Source organism: Vollenhovia emeryi, unplaced genomic scaffold (genome assembly GCF_000949405.1).
Source record: "Vollenhovia emeryi isolate VEMERY1.0 unplaced genomic scaffold, V.emery_V1.0 DF939138.1, whole genome shotgun sequence".
Taxonomy (NCBI): domain Eukaryota; kingdom Metazoa; phylum Arthropoda; class Insecta; order Hymenoptera; family Formicidae; genus Vollenhovia; species Vollenhovia emeryi.
This window is the reverse complement of record NW_011967228.1, coordinates 89,251-108,993: the sequence shown is the minus strand read 5'-3', so window position 1 is coordinate 108,993 and position 19,743 is coordinate 89,251. Positions and strand designations below refer to the sequence as shown.

At 45.6% G+C, this 19,743-nt stretch overlaps 3 protein-coding genes across 5 annotated transcripts in view; all 3 read right to left on the bottom strand.

Annotated features, from left to right (window-relative positions):
* Positions 1-6,697, bottom strand: part of LOC105567334 (protein scarlet) — a 7,367-nt gene extending 670 nt beyond the window's left edge. Inside the window, exons 1-14 of one of the 3 annotated variants that reach the window (XM_012022127.1) lie at positions 5,837-6,697; positions 4,882-5,022; positions 4,757-4,805; positions 4,604-4,653; positions 4,277-4,416; positions 4,036-4,206; positions 3,281-3,519; positions 2,714-2,909; positions 2,609-2,640; positions 2,407-2,512; positions 1,861-2,088; positions 1,513-1,648; positions 1,333-1,438; positions 483-583 (exon numbers count right to left, since the gene is read on the bottom strand). In XM_012022127.1, coding sequence (XP_011877517.1) covers positions 483-583; positions 1,333-1,438; positions 1,513-1,648; positions 1,861-2,088; positions 2,407-2,512; positions 2,609-2,640; positions 2,714-2,909; positions 3,281-3,519; positions 4,036-4,206; positions 4,277-4,416; positions 4,604-4,653; positions 4,757-4,805; positions 4,882-5,011 — 1,684 coding nt within the window. In that variant the 5' untranslated portion in view covers positions 5,012-5,022; positions 5,837-6,697. Of the gene's footprint in view, positions 1-482; positions 584-1,332; positions 1,439-1,512; positions 1,649-1,860; positions 2,089-2,406; positions 2,513-2,608; positions 2,641-2,713; positions 2,910-3,280; positions 3,520-4,035; positions 4,207-4,276; positions 4,457-4,603; positions 4,654-4,756; positions 4,806-4,881; positions 5,124-5,836 lie in introns of those variants that run through there. The other 2 variants (XM_012022126.1, XM_012022128.1) reach the window with 2 other exon arrangements.
* A 439-nt stretch (positions 6,698-7,136) lies between these two features.
* Positions 7,137-11,737, bottom strand: LOC105567335 (protein white-like). The gene is made up of 11 exons (XM_012022129.1): positions 11,654-11,737; positions 11,387-11,543; positions 10,558-10,792; positions 10,028-10,338; positions 9,533-9,731; positions 9,155-9,293; positions 8,666-9,002; positions 8,324-8,455; positions 7,973-8,201; positions 7,791-7,896; positions 7,137-7,714 (listed from the first exon to the last, which is right to left on the bottom strand). The coding sequence occupies exons 2-11, from the start codon at positions 11,480-11,482 to the stop codon at positions 7,441-7,443; spliced, it is 2,058 nt and encodes a 685-aa protein (XP_011877519.1). The 5' UTR covers positions 11,483-11,543; positions 11,654-11,737; the 3' UTR covers positions 7,137-7,440.
* Positions 11,613-19,402, bottom strand: LOC105567336 (phosphatidylinositol 4,5-bisphosphate 3-kinase catalytic subunit delta isoform). The gene is made up of 10 exons (XM_012022130.1): positions 18,715-19,402; positions 17,667-18,122; positions 16,947-17,384; positions 16,410-16,840; positions 16,035-16,322; positions 15,676-15,954; positions 14,754-15,023; positions 14,365-14,679; positions 13,735-14,197; positions 11,613-13,642 (listed from the first exon to the last, which is right to left on the bottom strand). The coding sequence occupies exons 1-10, from the start codon at positions 18,877-18,879 to the stop codon at positions 13,511-13,513; spliced, it is 3,237 nt and encodes a 1,078-aa protein (XP_011877520.1). The 5' UTR covers positions 18,880-19,402; the 3' UTR covers positions 11,613-13,510.
* Between the last annotated feature and the right edge of the window lie 341 nt (positions 19,403-19,743).

The following is a 19,743-nucleotide window of genomic DNA, read 5'->3' as shown; positions in this document are numbered from 1 at the left end:
GCTTAAGGCACGGCGCAAGAGCTCAGGCGTAGGCGTTGGAAAGAAAATTAGTTTATTTCGCTTGCGCCGCTGCGCCACGACCCTACGATCGGGGAAAAATCCTCTTGCGCCTGTGCTCGCGCTCTTGCGCCGCGCCTTACGCCTTGTCGTCTAGATGAGCCTTTAGGCCCGGTCTACAATGAGTCGTTAGTCGTTAGTCAGAAGTTGCAACTATATGTTGATCCTTTTCCTTTCTGGGTGGAAGAAGAAGGACCGACATACAGTTCCGACTTCTGACTAACGACTAACAACTCATTGTAGACCGGGCCTTAGGCATACAATGGGTTGTTAGTCGGAAGTCAGAACTATATGTCGGTCCTTTTTCTTCCACCCAGATAGGAAAAGGATCAACATATGGTTCCGACTTCTGACTAGCGACCACCAACTCATTGTAGACCGGGCCTTACGCGTCTCGTAGAGGAGCGACGCTGAATGAAACTCACATATATTATGCACGCCTCGCCACTGGATAATTGTGAGGGCCTCCGTGGAGTGCAGCAGCCAGGAGACGTACCTTACCCATCGCACGTACACGGGCAACGAACTGCCGATCGGGCATCGATAAAGACACAATTAAAAGAATCTCGCGACGTAAAAGAAGGGGAGGCACGGTTGATTGATGGAAATATGGTATCTTTAAAGAATGGAATTTTCATTTTACTTTGAGGCAAAACGTAAACTAAAATTTCAAATTCTGCACGGTTTAACCTGAAGTGAAAGGATTACTCTGAATTACTCCCTTTCGAGTGAATTATTCTCAAATGCATTCTAATGTTATCGTTTGAGTATCGCCTGCGAGTAGACGGTGGATTAATTGTGTCTTGTTGCATATGTATCTAATGCAATGTAACATGGGTTGATTTACCGCGTTATATGAGCGTCACCGCAATTTTTCTGTTATATGAATCCGCGTTGTACGAGAGGCTCTACTAATTTCGAGTGTTCACGGAGCGCGCGGATGTCCGTGACACTCCCCCGATAGGAAAATGTCTCAAATATTGTGTAATCGTTGTATTATCCAAAAGGAACAGATTTCACAATGATTGCATTAAGGTGATTCGCCGAAACGCAGCTGTTTTGCTGGCGTACTATTTAGAAATACACTGTGCAAGTATTTATCAATGTTTGATGAAAGCTCTCTATTTCTGCATACGTTATTCGAATATGTAGACATAATTCCAGCATTCCAAGTTTCATCCGGGTTTCGTCGCGTAATTTGCTAGATATCTTCCTATCGGGGTCCTGGAACTTTGCAGAAGTGTGGAAATTTATGCGAGAGACAATCGTAAATACCCGAGCTTGATGAAAGGTCCCATGGTTATCATAAGAACGTAATCGAAGGGCACGAGGTACGCCATCGCCAGCGGCACGCTCTGGTAGACGGCCGAGAAGAAGCACCCTGAAACGCGAGAATTTGCGTTAGGCGGACGCGTAGCCTGCCCGCTGGCTACTTGGGCGGACGGAAACGCTTACCGCACGCGGTAGACACGTTCATCGTGAACACAACCACCAAGATAGTCAGGCCGAGAGCATCCATCGCGGGACGCAAGCCCGCCAGCCAGTACATTATTACGGTGAACAGCATCGGCTCCACCAGCAGCCCGGGTACCTGAAACTCTCAACGCTGTCGCTAATCGAGTCGCGTGCGCGACTCACCCTCTTTGAAATGTTAGACAGAATATGATCAGATTGCATTAGACTACGTGCAATCTCAATGTAAAGAAGAGTTTTATCAATTTACATTGAAATTGCATGCAATCTGGTTATACTCTATCTATTATTTTAAACAGGACAGTGAACCGAGCGGGAAATCAAACTCACCAGCGATATCATTCGCGCCAGGTAGTAAAGGTGGACGGGGTACATGCCCGCTTTGTACTCTCGAAGGAGAAGCGGCAGTTCCTGCGGGATCAGCGCCAAGGTCGCGTACATGGGGAAGAACGCATTCTCGCACACCAGGAGATATATAACGCCGTCCACGGCCTGAATGCCCAGTTGATCGAGATCGACGGCGCCGACGAAGCAGAGGCCGGCGGTCGTTGCGATGCTCTGCAACCCGACCCGATCATTTAACTTCCGTATACAAGTCAATCGTTCAATCGATTCCTCGAACGCAGATCTCGACGTTCGAAGAGCCGAGATCTACGGAGAGAATTTTCTCTTGGCATTTATCCTGAAAATCGCGTAATCGTGGGACATGGCATTTTGAAGAACTTTATGAGAGTTTTCTGAAAATTTACTGGTAAAATGTATGGTAAAATTTCAGAAAACTCCCATAACGTTGTTCAAAATGCCATGTTGTCCCGCGATTACACGATTTTAGGGTGAATTTTAAAAGAAAATTGTTTCTATGTACCGATCACTCACCACTTTTTGCAATATCCTGATGAATTGCACCGAGGGGTCCCGCAGAACTTGCAGGAATCCGCGATGGATCAGCCAGTAGAGCCGCAACCAGCAGCGCGGTTCCACGCTGAATTAGACAACAACATAAATGTAACTCGTGTCGTCGAGTTTTCTCGGATACTTTCGAACTGTGACGCAAATCTTTGGCGTGGGAGATACTTACAAGGCGTGCGACCCGCGAGTGTTCCCTCTGGCCTGAAACAAAAAGGTGAATTCTCGTCTAATGTCCGTCAATCTTTAACGTCCGTTTTCGCAACAATTCGCTTACGGGGCATTGCACACGAGCGGCATCGAGCTCCTGCTGCAATATAATGTCGATTTCGTTGCAGGCTTCGCTCGTGAGAAACGCGTCGCAGATCTTCTGCGCGACTCTTCCGCTACCGTCCGCGTCGCTGGGCGCGATCGCCAGAGTCGCCACCAGGAAGTCGGCCGGATTGTAATTGCACGGACACGTGTAGCCTTGGCTGTAGACGACAATGGCAAAGAACGCTTTAATCGAACACAGCGACATGCTTTCGGATCGACTAGAAAGGCGGGAATTAACAACTTATGAGAAATAAAATCTGCAGGATGAAGCGGGATGGAAATTAAAATCGTGAGGGATAAAAAAAGGAAGAGACACATAAGACAAGAATATTAGTCGATACGCCAGGCATGAAGATACATTGTCCTACCGTAAATTTGGTCTCTAAGAAAGATGGATTTATTTTATAATTAAAATGAAAAGCAATATCGCGTTTCCTCATCGATCCCGACGATGTTCCGGAACCTTTTCGAATTAATTCAGCGAAATTACGACCTGTCGTCTGCCTCGCGTCCGAGTGTTGAAACATACCTGGAGAAAAACTGTATCGCTTGCGTGCTGGTACCGGCAAACGCCACTCTACCGCCGGCTAAGAGGATTATGCGATGGAAGCTGTCGAAGATGGTGGAGCTCGGTTGGTGTATGGTGCACAAAACCGTGCGGTTCCTCAATGCGAAGGACGTCATGTGCGACACGAGGACGCCGGCCGAATGCGCGTCCTGTCCCGTTGTTGGCTCGTCCAGGAACAGTATCTCAGGATCCGTCAGCAGCTGGAAAAGCGGGGTTTTGCACCGACTAGAATTCTAAACTAATAGTCACATGACGTCAATATTATATAATTTGCTACTCAACAATATAACTGCACAATATGTGCTGTATTACATTTATATTGCTGAGTGGAAAAATCATAACACTGACGTTATGTTTTTTTCAGTTTTTTTTATACAAATTGGGCATTTTTCAGAAGTGTCGAGAAAGTTTATATCTTTTCTAAAATTGTTCATTTGAATTCTGAAATATTCTGAGATTGTTAATTCTATAATTTCAGACGTAATCTTATAAGATTTGATAAAGTTTAAGATACTTTTTCAGAAATTATAGAATGAGAAATCTTGGAAGTAAAATATTTCCGAATATTCACGTACATGAAAAACTTGCACGAAAAGACGTAGACTTTCTCAGTATTTCCGAAAGTCTCAAGTCGTATAAAAATTCTGAGAAAACTGTTCACCAGGGGTAAACTGTTAGTTGGTGTTTTCAGGGATTACACGCGGATGCACACGCACCTCGGTGGCGAAAGCCAGCCTCTTCTTCTCTCCGCCCGATAAAACCTTGCCGTCGTCGCCGCCGCCGATGCGAGCGTCGCGTCTCTCGACGAGACCGATGTCCCTCAACAAACGATCGATCTTGAGACGAATGTCCGAGGTGCGCATTCTCCCGTCTAATTTCATTCTAGCCTGGTGAAGATTGTGTTAAAGGTATAGGCGCGTACTGCTGGACTCGCGAAGAACGCGGAGCGGTCCTTACCATAAACCAGATGTGCTCGAGCACCGTCATTGTCTCGATAAACATGTCTTCCTGATGCATGAAGCCGCTGTGACGTCTCATGTACGAGGAGCCAGCCGACGTGCCGTTGACGTGGACATCACCGTGCACAACGGTGCCGGCTGCCGGTTCAAATAAAAAACCAAACTTTGAGTATCCTCCCTGTTCAAAATAATAGATAGAATACGATCAGATTACGTTAGATTACGTGCAATTTCAATGACATTGCATGTAATCGTTTTATATTCTATCTAATATTTTAAACAGGATTCTCCTCGAGAGATTCAATCATTCCTGAATTCTACCTACGTTCTGTGCGAAATGCCAGTGCTGTCATCAGCGAGCTTTTTCCAGCGCCGCTGCGAGGGAACGACGGCACGTGCAAAAAGAAAGAGATAGTTTCGATTACGAACAATACGCCAGTTGACCTGTGCAATGTATAATTGATCGCGGACAATTTACCTGCCGCCTAAGATCGCGGTGAGCTCGCCAGGCCGTACCACGCCTCGGGCTGGAAAGGCGACAGACGTCGTCGTATGGTTTTATTTTGCGGTACACATTATGAGAAATAATATTTGTTTAAATACCGCTATTGATGAGCTGCTTGCTTACAGTGCGTCGGCTCTGATCCACCGCGTAAACGGACAAGTTTCGCCAGGAAAGCGTCGCGCCTTCGTGGCTCATTCTACGCCGCGCGGCTTCGTGCCTCGTGTCCATGCCGTTCAGGACTTGACAAGAGAACACAAAGTGAGTGCTTGCATAACTCTTCTCAATCTCATGTTTTTAAGAGAAGCGGTTTTCGAGACGACTTTATCTCGCGATAATTGCAAAATTTTCAAGCGTGACAATAGATCAAGTAGTTGACAATTAAGTCTAAGACAATTAAGTAGCAAAATATGGCAGTGCTGAAATTAATACCGTAACACGGCACACACCGATAATTTCTTATCTCCTCACTATAAATGCTTTATTCTATTTTAGTTCGCGCGTTTATTCGTCATATCTTCTTTCGCCCGCAGAAACTTCTTGTTTTTAGCTTCTCGTTTTTAGCTTCTTTTTTTATTTAATTACACTGACGTATACATTCCTGCCAGTAATTACTTCATTGCATCAAACGCATAAAAGATTCTTATATCCATTTTTCCTATGACTTCGTCACAAATATGACTATATGGTTGTCTTACTTTAATCAACTCTTAAAAGTTCGTCAAGGCTTACTATTTGCATCGTTAATATTTTTATGCAATAAAGATAGTATTTACATAATTGTTTATTTAATCTCGAAAAGGTAAAATAATGTTGAAATTATAAAACATTTACATTATGAATACATCAGAAACGACATTTGTTCATCGACCTGATAGGAGTTTCGACTCAATCGACGTCTTCATTGATATTTTATTAGAAAGAATGCGTTTAACAGCACTAAAATAAAAATACTTTGTGAACTTGATAAGATAAGACTTTATAGATGTTAATTAAGCTAGTCTACAAATTTCAGACCACGCTCGATTCTCGCGCGAGAGATTGATGTGTACTTACATACCGCCGCTATCTCGATAACGACAAGGACGAAATGGCCCGCCGAAGCACGACGATTCGCAGCTGGAAAACTGCGCGTTCACGTGTCCGCAGAAAGACGGGAAACCGATGAGACGTGTCGTGAAACGAAGATTGACGCTAAAAGCATGACTCTCGCGGGCGTCGAGCTCACTTCTCGTCAACGCGCGTAACTCTACCACCACTCTACGGATACACCTGATGCACCTCGCCTGCTCGCTTCCCTTCTTCGCCTCTCTTCGCAACCGAATATCACCCACGCACTCACGCAGTGCGAGCACCGGTATTGGGGAGGCTCGTCCAAGTGTATCGATCGCGAATGCACACGCATTTTATCTTATTCTCAGACACTCAATATTAATGAATGATGACGGCACAGTGAATTCTATCGAGTTACCATTTGCTTTTGAATCGCGAAATTGTTGCAAAGACGGCGTAAGATTTTCTCCAGCGATATCGGGAGGGCAAAGACGAAGAATACCGTGCAAACGATGAAGGAACGCGGTAATCCGACGCTTGCTCGAATCGATAGCCCGCTTGCGGATGCGTGAGCGAGCGAGTGGACACCCACCCGAGGCTTTCTTCGAAAGTACCCTCCGCACTGTAGTAAACATTCGTGACTCAGAAGACTCGCGGTAATCGAAAACCGAAACCCTATATGCGCCAAGCGAGACAGACGAGCGGCCAGTTCAGACCGATCTTATTTCGCTTATTGGAATTGTTTCACGTTGCTTTTTAAAGACATCGATAATAACGGCGCCTCTTCCTCGCCTCTGTACCTCTCGCGTCGCGTCGCCCGCTTCCAGCCGAATCGACAATCCCGGGCACGATTCGCCGGCCGACAGCGATATCGCGAGATCAAGCGAGTAGTATATCATTTAGATCTCGGCGACCTATTTTTTCCCCACTTTTTCCTGCGACACACTCGAAGATCGCTCGAGATTGTTTCTCATATCCGTGGGCCGTACGTGCGGTCGCACGGTATGTATGGCAACCGGTTTGCAATGATACCCAGGCGCGAATGAAAGAGCGGTCGGCTTCGGTGCAGGAAACGTCGGCACGTAGGTGGTAGCTGCACTACGTTCCGTCGGGGCGCACATTTTTCCAAGTTCCTATTACGCGGCCCTTTCGCGGTCATCTCGCGTCGACATCGATAGTTTCAAAGACGCTCGCACGAATTATATTCATATCGATTTGTAAATCTCCGAATTTGCCGACAATACAATACAAACGTTCGTTCGTTGCGAATGCGTTTTTGACGGAAACACTAAAGACCCGGGAATTTTATTAAAATTGTTTATTAAAAGTACACACACAGTTTTTGTGTTTACAGCAGAGAAACGCAACCAGATTTTTTGGCGGGCCAAGTGTACAATTTGAGGCAATACCGCAGGCCGCAGCAGCCAAATTTAGAACTTTTTATTAACTAAGAAACACCATGTAGAGGTGAGGCAAAATCGAATGCCCTTTTCAAGGTTTTTTTTCACCTTTTCTGTGGGTCAAACTTGGACCGGATTGGAAAACCTCGCGGGCCGCACAGTTGCGTATATCTGGTCTAAAGTAATAAAACGATCGAGGTGCCGAGATTACTGCGAACGGCAAGTTTTCGACAGCAGCGCGAGAAATGCCAGAAAGCGGAATGCGACGATGAGCGCGAACAAGCAGAGGATGTCCATCCAGAAGTCCTCTTCTTTGAAATTGAAAGTTTGCAGAATCGTGTGCCCCGATTTTGGACACGTCACGTTGCTTCTGGTGCACGCTACGGAATCGATCTCGGACCACTGGTTGATCAAAAGTGCTTCATTGCCGTAACGAAACCAAGATAAATACGAGAACCACACGAAGTAGGGCGGTACGGACCTATTATACGCGAAAAAGTCAAGTATTTCAGTCAACATTTCGCTCGTTGCTATTCAAGACGACTTGAGATACTCACGCTGTATTTAAAAAAAAGCCGCCGAAAAGCAAGAATGGTATAATGACTGGAGGACCGACGGAGAGGGCCATGGACACGCTGTTGCTGATGCAAGATATCAAATAGCCTGTGAAAGAAAACAAGAGCAATTATTTCAAAGCATCAAACGATGCAACGCGAATGTTCCCTGGGCTCTCGATTACCGAATGAAGTCGACACGTTGGCTACGAGGGCCACTACAGCGGTAGCGATGAAGAAGTGCTTTACATCTTGATAGAGGCCGATCATGGGATAAACGACGGCGGTGAAGACAAGCGGTATCGCTAAGAAAATCGGCGCCTCCGCCAAGGTCTTGCAGATGAAGTAGACATCGGTGCGATACATGCCGTTCTTGTGCTCGCGAAGAAATATCGGCAGTTCGGCGCAAAACACCTGTATACAACACATATGTGTTTTAGCTTTGTTGAACGATCTCTCGTGTGTCGTTTTCGATTTAATTATTAGAACCAAAATTGCGGGTGCGGCACGATCATTTATACGTCGTAAATTCTCACGTTAATGACTGCGAAGACGTTCTGGAAAGTCATATTGGTGAGGAAGATGAAGAGGGCACCGTTGATGTTCATCACGCCGTCCTGATCTATTCGCTGGCCGAAGTAAATGACACCGATCAGCAGCGAGACCATCTGCGGCGGAAAATTCGTGTCTCTTCTCTGTCTGGTTTTCTTTCACTTGTTAATGGCACGATCGTTCGCAAGCACAAATAAGCAGAGCGTCAAAGAGCGCTCGAGAGGATTGAAATGTAAATTATTTTTGACATTTTTACAAGTTACGATGCGCAGATCTGTACTTTAATCTTGGTTTTGTGGTAGATTAATGTCGGAGGGGAAACGTACGATGGTCTGCAAGAGGCGGACTTTGATGAGGATCGGTTCCTTGATCACCGACAGCCAGGATCGCCATAGAACCGCGCGGAACTGCTCGCACCAACTCGCTTTGTAAACCGATCGGCCGGATTTCTCGGAATGTTTGAACCGTTTCAGGGTGTCCTCGAATTCGCCGTGGACGGCCTCCGCCTCCAGGGCGATGCTCGCACCGTGTTCGCTTCTCCGGAAAACGTCGCACGTCGTTTCGATCGCGTGTCTGCAAGTCAACTCGCGTCCCGGCACCACGGCCAGCACTTGCACAAAGAAATCAGCGGGGTTGTAGTTGCTGGGACAGGCGGCGCCGAGCCTGCGAAGCAAAATGCAGATTTCAAACGATTCCCATGGAGAGAATTTAAAGTTCTTCAAAATGTCAGGTTGTCCTACGATCGCATAATTTTTAGGATAAATTTTAAGAGAAAATTCTCTCTGTGTAGAAGTAAGCTTTTCAAGTGGACTTACGTCTTGAAAAAGGCACAAGCTTGCGCGGTTGTACCCATGAAGGCGACTCTTCCCTCGGCCATCAGCAGGATCTTGTCGAACAGAGCGTACAGTTCCGAAGAGGGTTGATGTAAAGTTGCGACGATTGTTTTACCACGTGCTGTTGAACCGTTTATTTATTGGCCCTTTAAACGCCGAATGCAGAATAGCTTTGCCCGTAGGTGCCCGGTAAACATCAGTAATACACCGACATAATATCAATATCATAATTTCTTACTCAGCAATGTAACTGTTGTGTACAACATGCGTGACAATTATATTGTTGATTGAGAAATTACAATGCTGACGTTATATAACTGTAAGCTGGTGTTTATGGATCTTTCATCGGCTCCAACTCACCCGCTAATGCTTTCAGAATGGAGACGACCTGGTGAGCCATGAAGGAGTCTAGACCCGACGTCGGCTCGTCGCAGAACATCAACGGAGGGTCGGTCAGAACCTCAGAAGCGAAGGACAACCTCTTCATCTCGCCTCCCGAAAGGCCCTTCACCCTGCCAGGTATCCCAATCACAGTGTTGCGGCATTTCGAAAGGGCAAGCTGCTCTCAAAAAAAAGAAGTTGGAATCACTGATGCCTTCCCATATGAATTTAGGCACATGTAGACACATGTACATTTTCCATGTATGTGTATGCAAAATGTATAAATGACATGATGTTGACATGTGCACAAATTTACGTGGGAAGGCATCGGTGATTCCCAATGTACACGCTAGCAGGAAAAATAAGACCCGAGCATTTTAATAACAAGAGCAATTAGCAAGCGAACGATGCAGGGTTTTCTCACTTGCGTAAGCACCCGTAGCAAGTGCAATATGTTTTACATGATCAAACTACCTCATCAATGACCTCGTTAACTCGCTTGATTCTCTGGTTACGAGGGATTTGCCGGTCCATCCGCACCGCCGCCTGGAACATCAGGTGTTCGGTAACGGTCAGCGTGCCGACGAACAAGTCGTCTTGTTGAACATAGGCCATTCTCGAGGTGAGAACGCCCGGCGATATTCTCTGGCCGTTGGCGGCCATCAGGCCGGACGCGGAGAGTCCGCGTGCTGAACGAAACGTCAACGCGTTCAACAAAGTCGTCTTGCCCGCGCCGGACGCACCCATGATTACGAGCAGCTCGCCAGGATAAGCCACGCCGCACACTAGAATGATTTATTTCGAAAGTGAGACTGTAAAACTGTCGCAAATCAATGAAAGATACGCGAGAGAGAAATCCCCGTTTAAACTAATAGATAGAACACATGGTCAGATTACATGCAATTTCAATGTAAATTAATAAGGCTCTTATTTACATTGAAATTGCATGTAATCTAATGTAATCTGATCATATTAAACAGGGATCTCCTTCCTCTTTATTTTACCATCTTTCAATATGTGTTTCCGTGCGACGGACTTTCTAGGCCTGAACATCAGCCGATTCCAAAGCCTGTCGGTTCTCACGCTGTGGTACACGTTCACGTCGCTCCACGTGTACGTGATACTGTTACCGAAACTCTCGTTGTTGAAGTTTACGGTTGTCGAGACGTTCGAAATCGATTTAAGATCGAAGGAGTTTTCCGAGCTTTCGCCATGTAACGTATCTCTCTCATTGTTTTCCTACAACGATTGTAAAACGTAGACGTTTCCGTTTTAACTGCATTTCAGTATAGATAACAATATATTGAAACGGGTACATTTTTACTAGTGTCTTTACTATTATACGTTAAGTGTTTCGAAGCTGCCAAATAGTTTTTATAATTTTTCTTCTTCTCTAGCCAATTTCAGGACGAAGTTTTCTTTATGAAAATATCATTTATTGCACCTTTCCATTATCGTTAAAAACTAAGTAACTCGTTATTATACTTTCAATTGTTGCTTACTTGAAAACTGTATCTACCTTGATGTCTTTGTTAAAGAAAGGAAAGTGCAATTATGTCCAATTACACGCTATTATGTCATCGATCAGAGAATAGAAGCCATAGATATGAATATCGTCTGCGCCGAGTTTACGAGACCTCTCAGTGACGTACTCGGTGTGTGTACGAGAATAAAGTGTGTACGCACAAGTTAAAAATAAAAAGAAACAACGTGCGGCATACATCCCAACCAAGTTATTTTTGTTTCAGAATCGCCGCATCAACTCGGCATCACTCGCCTAGACGTCGCATCGGAAGGATCGTGTCACGCAAGTATCTTGCTTGTTGTACTTACGAAAGAGATTGTATGATAAGTGACTCTCTGGGTCTTACTGGCGGAAGATGCCGACATCGTGGATATCAACGGCTCCGTTTCCTCGGTAGCCGTCATTCTCCTACGCGACTTCCACCGCTCGACAGGTACACTGATTAAAACTTAGCCGGTCTCTAATCTAATAATGAGCAGAGAATGCGGTAATTCGCATAATGCCGTTCTCCAAAACGACTGCAATTAAGAAACGTTCAGGCTTCAAAGTTGGTTTTATTTACAATAGACACTGACCAATACAGAAGATTCAGCCACGTTTTGTATAAAATTACATTCTCTGACACTGTTGCGAGACGATAGAAAAAAAAAATAGCCGAGTGATTATTGCCCGAGATGTAGTACGGAAAATACGCTCGAGGTGCGAGCCGGCTTCTTTTCCCCGGGATTGCGGTGTCGCGGATGCGTGTACACCTGCGTACAATGGGAAAGAACACGCGTACGCGATATATACGCGTGTGGAGATTGGAGGAACGCGTGCCCCTCTCCATCCCGTATATTGCATATTTACAGCCCTATCTATGCGCTCTGGTGGGGCCCACGCAAATCCGTCTGCAAAGAAATCGAAAAACAAGCGGCACTGAGAAATAAAATCAGGAGACTTGAAGACGTACATACGTGTATTATATCTATAATGTTACGTGTATAAAGTTTCGCTCTCTTTCTCGTTCGTCTCTCGACAATTTAAATATAATACGCTAGTAAGAGGATGATGATATGGATATGCAGCAATGACGCAGTCTGCAACATTATTTATTTCTTTCTAGTGTATTAGAGATCATTATCTTATCTTACATTGTGAGGAGCGCGCGTACGGTCGTGCGTTTTAGAGCCGTTTTTAGAAAGCATAGCGGTCTAGTAGGACAGCACTGAAGAATGAGTGGCCCTATTGATTTAACTATCGCTTAATATGTGGATAATAATTATAATATATTGCGGTATGTTTATCAAAATATATATCTCTCGTAGTGGTTTTCTTTCGTTATCTTCGCGTATATGTACTTCAATCACGATATCACGCGTGATAGTAATTAAGGAATTTTACTAATCACCAGCACGAAATGTATCGTTACTTTTTTTGTCCGTTGAACGAGCAAGCTTTTGAACGTGAACGTAAGAAAATCACGGAAGAAAAATAGTCCTTGGTCGACGGAGTGCATTTGACACGGATCGGCAATGAACTCGCAGGTCTTCGCGCAATCGTGTTTGAACGAAAAATACTCGATTACTTCGATCAAGATTCGTGCCAGATCGATGATAATACTTTTACTGTAACAGGCAATTTTTCACAAAACAGATATTGCTTTGGGTTATCACACGGTCGTTGCCAATGGTACGGAATAAATCATATCATCCGTTATCTGAACGATCTTCAAATCCTATCGCTTTCTCGAATTAAACAACGTTGCGACGCATGTCTACCCCTTCATGATAAATCAAATACAGCAGTATCACTACAAATAACATTCGTATGCGTACCATCACAGGCTTTCGACGTATTATAATAAACGAATTTCGAAACAATATTCAACTTAACGAGATTTACTTGACTAATAAAATAAAAATAATAGTTTCTCGAGATTAACAATTTAGAATCAATCGCTAGAATTTCGAGTGTCTCACGTGGAGTTTCAATTAAGAAGAACTTGAGAAGGTTCTTGTTCAATTGATATGTACCGTACGTCCATAATAGAGAAAAGTATCGCCATGAACGTAGGCACCGACTGCTTGCGCTGCACAAAGTGGAGCTCTAAAACTGTACGAATGTATCCGAGTCTTGAGAAATCATTCTACTAAGTCACATCTCGACTATACGAGTTGATTGATACTAGCAGCAACAGATCGCCTTATACAGTCTCAAATACTGGTTACGGTCGTCGATTTCCAATCCTGACGACGGTGTCTGTCGGAAGCGAGTTTTACTTCCCTTTCTTTCTCAATTACCCGGCCCTAGACAAGCGACCAAACGTGCTTGTCAAATGCGTCAGCGTGCATCCTAACATTACGATTTATAACGCGACGTAATGTTCGACGACGTCATGACAGCATTCTTGGGTGCGAAGGATCTCTCACGCTATCGGCGATTGTTGCTATTCATGTAGTCTTATTGTTCTTGGACATATTATGCGACGCCCAATTCAACGACGTTTTCCACGAGTTGCAGAGGGCCTCGTCAAATTTACTCCTAAAATGCTTTTGTGCCTCACTTTCGGACATTTCTAGAACCTGTAAACACATTTAAACGCATCAGTCAAAGGTATCAGTTCATACAGACCCAATTGTAGCGTATGTTAATGTGCCTGATGTGGCTACTGTACCAAAGTATCTCTAAGATAATTCAGATCTTTCTCCGACGAGAGTTCAGGCAGCCCGGTAGATATCATCATAGCGAACAGAGACAATATAAGTCCGCCGTGCTGACGCAGAACTAAAAAGGCTTGCTCGCAGTGATTCTGAAATCGTTGAAACTCGGCGGCGTGCCCTTTCTTCGTTTGACCCTTATTTATGACGTGTACGAAGTCATTGGTCAAAACGAAGGGTACTCGTTCGCGTCTGAACCCGAATTTCTCCTTAAAGTGGCCCAGAATGTGACCGAAGTCGACGTGAAACAGTTGCCCAGTCTTTTTAACCATTATATTGTCAGAGTGTCTATCGGCTATGCCAAGAACGTACGTCGCCACGCAGTAACCCGCGCAACTCAAAGTGAACTCCTCGATTGCTTTATTCAGTGCCGCTTCCGTGTGGTTGTGGTCCTTTAGCCAAGCTAGTAAGGAACCTCTCCTGTAAATACGAACGAACAGGTTGTCTCATTTTTGTATATTGTAACATACACAAAAATTTTCAACAATTGGAGCACTATTGCAACAGCATATTCCTGAGACCAAATCAAGTAAAAAAAAAGTCCTGTACTACTTTTCCCTCCGACAAACAGTTGTCGCCTTACTTACCTGAAGGCCGCCGTTGCGGAAAACGTGCCCTTTTCCTTCTGAATGTTCGCGATCGTTTCCGCATTTAGCACCACCTCTATCATTCCGACTCTGTTCTCCGTAGATATGCAACCGTACGGATTCATACGTAAATCCAAGCCCTCCTTCTTCCAGAGCTTATCCATAATACGCAGCATCTGAAGTGTCAGCATGTCTTGTCTCAAGTCGTCTCCGTGTTTGAGAATTAAGTAAATGTCTTCGCCGAAAGGATCGTGGTTCTCGAAAACCATCCAGAGCGGACGCATCTTACTGTCCATTACTCGGCATTTCTCGACTCTGAAAAGAGAGAGAGGTAACATATGTAGCAAATGTGCAAAATAACACGTTCAACAAGAATAGTGTGAGCTCACTTGATGCGATTCCATCTGAAACTCGGATCGAGAGGATTAAGGACGTCAGATATCGCCTCCTGGCAATGCGTTTCCTGGATAATGTCCTGGAAGCCTTGAAGAGCCGCTTTACGATCTTTCTTCTGCTTCACTTGTTGCGAAACACTCCTCAATTTGTCCAAACATTTCATCTGCTTAGATAATGATAGCATGTGTTGTTGGCTTCCTCTGCAATACGCTTCCAGTATGAGGCCGAAACGAACGGATACCGAGCCAACTTGCATTTCTGACCTAATGCAATTTACGAAAAAGGACTAATAAGTATAAATCGTAAATTGTAAAGTAGAAGAAGGCGAGCGTGGCGCAGAGAAATGTGCGCTGCTTAGTAAATAAATAAACGAAACAATTCGAGTTCAAATCCATCCACGGATACTGTTGGTTTTTTCGGACGCCACCTCTCTCTCGGAGAGAAGTGGCAACCACTGGGAGTATCCTGCCACACACATCCCTTTAGGGGTACAGCCAGGACCGGTACATCCTGAGGTGCGTTTGGGCGCTATAGTTGGCAGCCCCATCTCCAAACTAAGGCTCGATGGGCTAATACCACCCGTCAGCCTAACTGCTTGATTATTGAAATTATTAGGAAAGGAAACCGGAAAAATAACTCGCATCAACGATATTTGTGGCGATCGTTGCGCGCTGTTCTCATGATCCAAAGATCCCAGTTCGAACAGTTCGGAGTCGGCTGTAGATCCCATACGTCTGACGCACAGATGTAGACAAGAGGGTTCACGAAACAAAAACAACTGATAAAATTTCTTAAAAAGTTCTATGCTCCAATTAGAAGTGATAGGAATATATACATATATATTCCTCATGTCATAGAAGAGATTGTAAATTATACTAGGTGGATAAACAATATTGCGTACAAAATGTCACCAACCTGAGATGCCAGAATAGAAAGTGTCCTATCCTCTGATTATTAAGTGCCCGCTTTAAGAGAAACTCCGTCAACGGACACGCCAAATAATTTTCGTGTTTCAATGCTTGCGCCAGCTGCAGTAAGTAGAGGCTGAGATCGTCGTCGGTGACGTCTCTTAAACAGTGAACGGCAAAATTTCGGACGTTTTGATCAGCGTAAGCGTAGTCTAACAACTCCAACGCTTTCTCTACCGGTAGTTTCGGCCATTGTTGTATAAGCGCCGTAGCCTCCGCGACTTCTCTACAAATGTCGACGAGACGTGACTCGTTATCCTTGTCTTTTTAATAGTTTTATGAACGATCACTCGATCAATTTCTTACCTATGATCGTTCCATTCGACGCACTGTAACAGTTTAGCCAAAAGTGTCGGGATCTCGCGGAGACAATGATGCCTCAACGCCCACATCGTCTTCTTCTCTTGTTCGTGTAATTCGTGCAGCGGATCCCTGTCGGCTAGTAATCTCAGTTGTTCCAATTGTTGACTAACATCAGACTCCTGACTTAATTCGTCTTTACTCAAGCGTTCGTTAGATTGGTCTCGCAATGTCTCGGCATATTCTACCATCTTTTCTGGCGTAGGATAAAGGACGCATTGATCTTTACCGTAGCTGTAAAATAATAAGCAGATATGACGCATGGTGTAAAGTACAGATACGTCTGGTGTCACTTTCTCAATTAGAAAAACAAATAATTACTTTGGAAACGTTAACATGAGAGCGGCTGCTCTGTCGATGTGCGGATTGGAGACTACCGTCCCGAGAGGATGAAGCAAATCGTCGTTTTGTATATCCTCCGCGTACGTCCACGTATATAACGTCATAGCGCCCGTTTTCAACTGGGACTTGAAGTCGTATATCGTCGTGTTCGCCCAACATAGAGGATTTATGAAGAACTCCTGCTTCGAGTCCCTAATCAGTTTCCTGCTCTTTAAACCCTTGGCAGTTTTACTGATCTCGTATAATACAAAGCACAGCCGCGCCATCCGCGGTATATCCCTGACTTTAATGTCGAATTTGAGAGTCTCTTCCCACTCGCAACTACCGTCGGAACTTACAATAATTTCTTTGGTTTTTTGACTTTCGCAGAGAGATTTTCCACCGTGAAAAAGGCCAGCTTGTAGTCCAATCTACGTGCACGAGAGAGAGAGAGAAAAAGAGAGATAAATAGAAATTACGCAAGTTTCAGGTAATCTCACTTAAAAAGAAATATCAAAGAAATGCGGAGAAGCTTACCTCTACGGTGCGATGCGCGGCATCGCAGTTAAGTCGAGAAATTCCATTCACGGTGAAAACAAAAGGCTCCTCGATTTTCCACACCGAGATATGCTTGCCCTTTTTACGCAGCGTTAACGTCGAGGACGATGGTTTCGTACGTTGCAACGTGTCCACGTCCGGATTGTCGAAAGCATTATCTTGGTCCACAGGTACACTCTGCTTGCTGAGCGTGACCAGCATAGGTGTCGTGTCTTTCGCGAGGCAATCTTGAATGTAGCCGAACTGTATGAGCGGAATATTGTCACCGATCAAATACTCCTCCTGCCCGCAAACTTTGAGTGTGAAGTCGCTCGGCTGCTCGCCGCGAGTCTGCAGCCTAGTCGCCCGTTTGTTCAGAATCACCTCGAGCAGTTCGGGCGGCGTAGTGGTGTGTGCCGTATGAAAGGTGAACGATGCCTGCAACAACGTCGATCTCGGTGTTAATTCGCTCGTACGGGACACTATCGAATTCAGAGCAGAGCTTGGTATCTCGACTTTCCTTCATCAAAGATACAGACAAGATAAATTTTCAATGGATCCAGCGAAGGAATGGAGATGCAAGTTGCATTACAAGTTTCTCGAGTCCCTTCGATTTTCCGGAGAAAGATGCAAATACACATAGTAGCTAACTGTATCTGTATTGGTATCTTCAAAAAGGTAAAGGTACCAAAAGCACCGAGGGGAATGATTGTGACTTACCTCCGAGTTTTCGAATTTAGTAACTATAGCGATATTTCCGTCCTTCAAACGGGACTCGATATTCTTAGGCACAGCAGGCGTCTTCGCAACCCTCGAGGGGAACTGATAACGCACTTTTTCCACCCAGCATCTCTTCTGCCTGCTCGACGCCACGTCGTTCCCCAGAAACCGCATCTTCCACCGAAAGTCGTTGACCTCGGAATTTTTCAAGGCGACAAACTCGTGCAGCCCCTTACCGATCAGGACGCCGATTTGCGAGTCCAAGTTCCCGCTTTTTATACCCTCGCGCTCTACAACTTTTAATACCGAACAGAAGGGCTTTATATCACAGAGACGTCTCGTTTCATCCTGCAACTCTTCTATCTCTGCGTTCGAGTTAATACACGAAAATACATACGACGGCGCGTCTTTCAGCGTCCCGTGCAGAGGATACTTGCTAGCCTCGTCCCACAGATCCTGTCAAGCATCCATTAGCTTATAACTCTGCGCGGTTACGCGGCAACCCTTTAACTGTGCGACCAGAGGTGCGTTTCGCGCATGATGCGATTTACCCTTGTCGTTCGCCAGACGTTAAATAAGGATAAACAATGCATTACGAGCATCATGCGTGAAATAGCAGACTCGATTTCACTAAACTCCACACAGCGAAAGGATTAAAGAGAATAAAAGAAAGAAGAGGAGCTTGTTCCTCCCTGGGGTCAATTCTGTATCTTACACTATAGCGAAGATGCTCAAGTGCGAATAGCCTTGTCTCTTTCTAACCGTCCCCTTAGTCCGCTCACTTTAAAGCCAAATCTACCCTGTGCCTCTACAAACGTTTTATTTTGTAGTCGATGAATGAGTTGAAAAAATTTGCGCAAGTGAATAAATTGTACATTGCACGCCGTACAATCGTGCATTGTCAACAAATCTTTGAGGCGTTTCGACCTGCTTGTATAAAACAGAATGTTTCTGGATGCGGCGGGCGCATTGTAGATATTAGGCCCGCAGGCACTTTCGCTGCGCCGCAAGATACAGAACTGACCTCCCGGACGCGCGACGCACTCACCTCTTTGATCTGATCTAAGGTAATATTGCGATTGATCTCGAACGGTATGACAACACCGTTCGGCATGAGGCACGTGAGTTCCACCACGGCGGGCTCGTGCGCGTCCGCGGGCCGCTCCGCCCAGAAGTTGTACTTGTATGCGCTCGGTATGTTACCGTGCACCATGATGAACGGCGGGACTCGGTACTCAGGCACAAGTGACAGGCGCGTACGGCGGGCGGACAGCACGTACGTCAGGACGACCCGCTCGCATCACCGGGGCACACGGGAGCGCTATCAGACGTGTCGCCTGTACCGTTCATGTCGTGCGACGCGCCCGCGGCACATCCTGGCCCGTCTCCGCGGTGGCCGAGCGAGACGGGTGTCGTAACGTCGCGAGGTACTCGCTGGATACGTCGCTGTTTACTCCGAATTACGACACGCAACCGCGAGTCACTCTCCTTCTCCGTCTCTCTCTCTCTCTCTCGCCTGGGATCTCTCGAGGGGGTCCTCGGGCGTCGCCTCACGTTCGCGACGTGGCGGAAAAGACGCGTCTCAGCTGGCGCATCTCCCCGAGCAGGACCGATGCCTCGTACGTTTACGTGCCGAGATACGAAAAAGCATTATCGTCCACACGTAATAACAATGCACGACTCCGCCATTATTTACCCCGCGTTCAATCAGCGACGACTGCGAGGGGCGACTCCGGCGGAGTGCGAGACGCGCTTAAGCGCGCCACCTATGCGCGCGACGGCCGACCGAAGCTCGGGCGCGGCAGCCGATTGGTTTTTCAAATATTCAATTTTTTTTTTTGGATGACGTGTAGCTCTGCGCTAACACGAGTGATTAAATAGCAGGGTCCTCGGTTCGATCCCGACCCTCGTCCCGCATATTTTCCGTCAGGGAAAATTTACAAAGATTCAGCACCTGAAGTGCCTAGTATTGGATTCAGTGTTTGCAATTAAACACAATGGATTTCAAGAATTTTTAGAAATAATACGCTGATATAACGTAACGGTTGAAAGGGTAAACTTAAAAAGAAAAAAATAT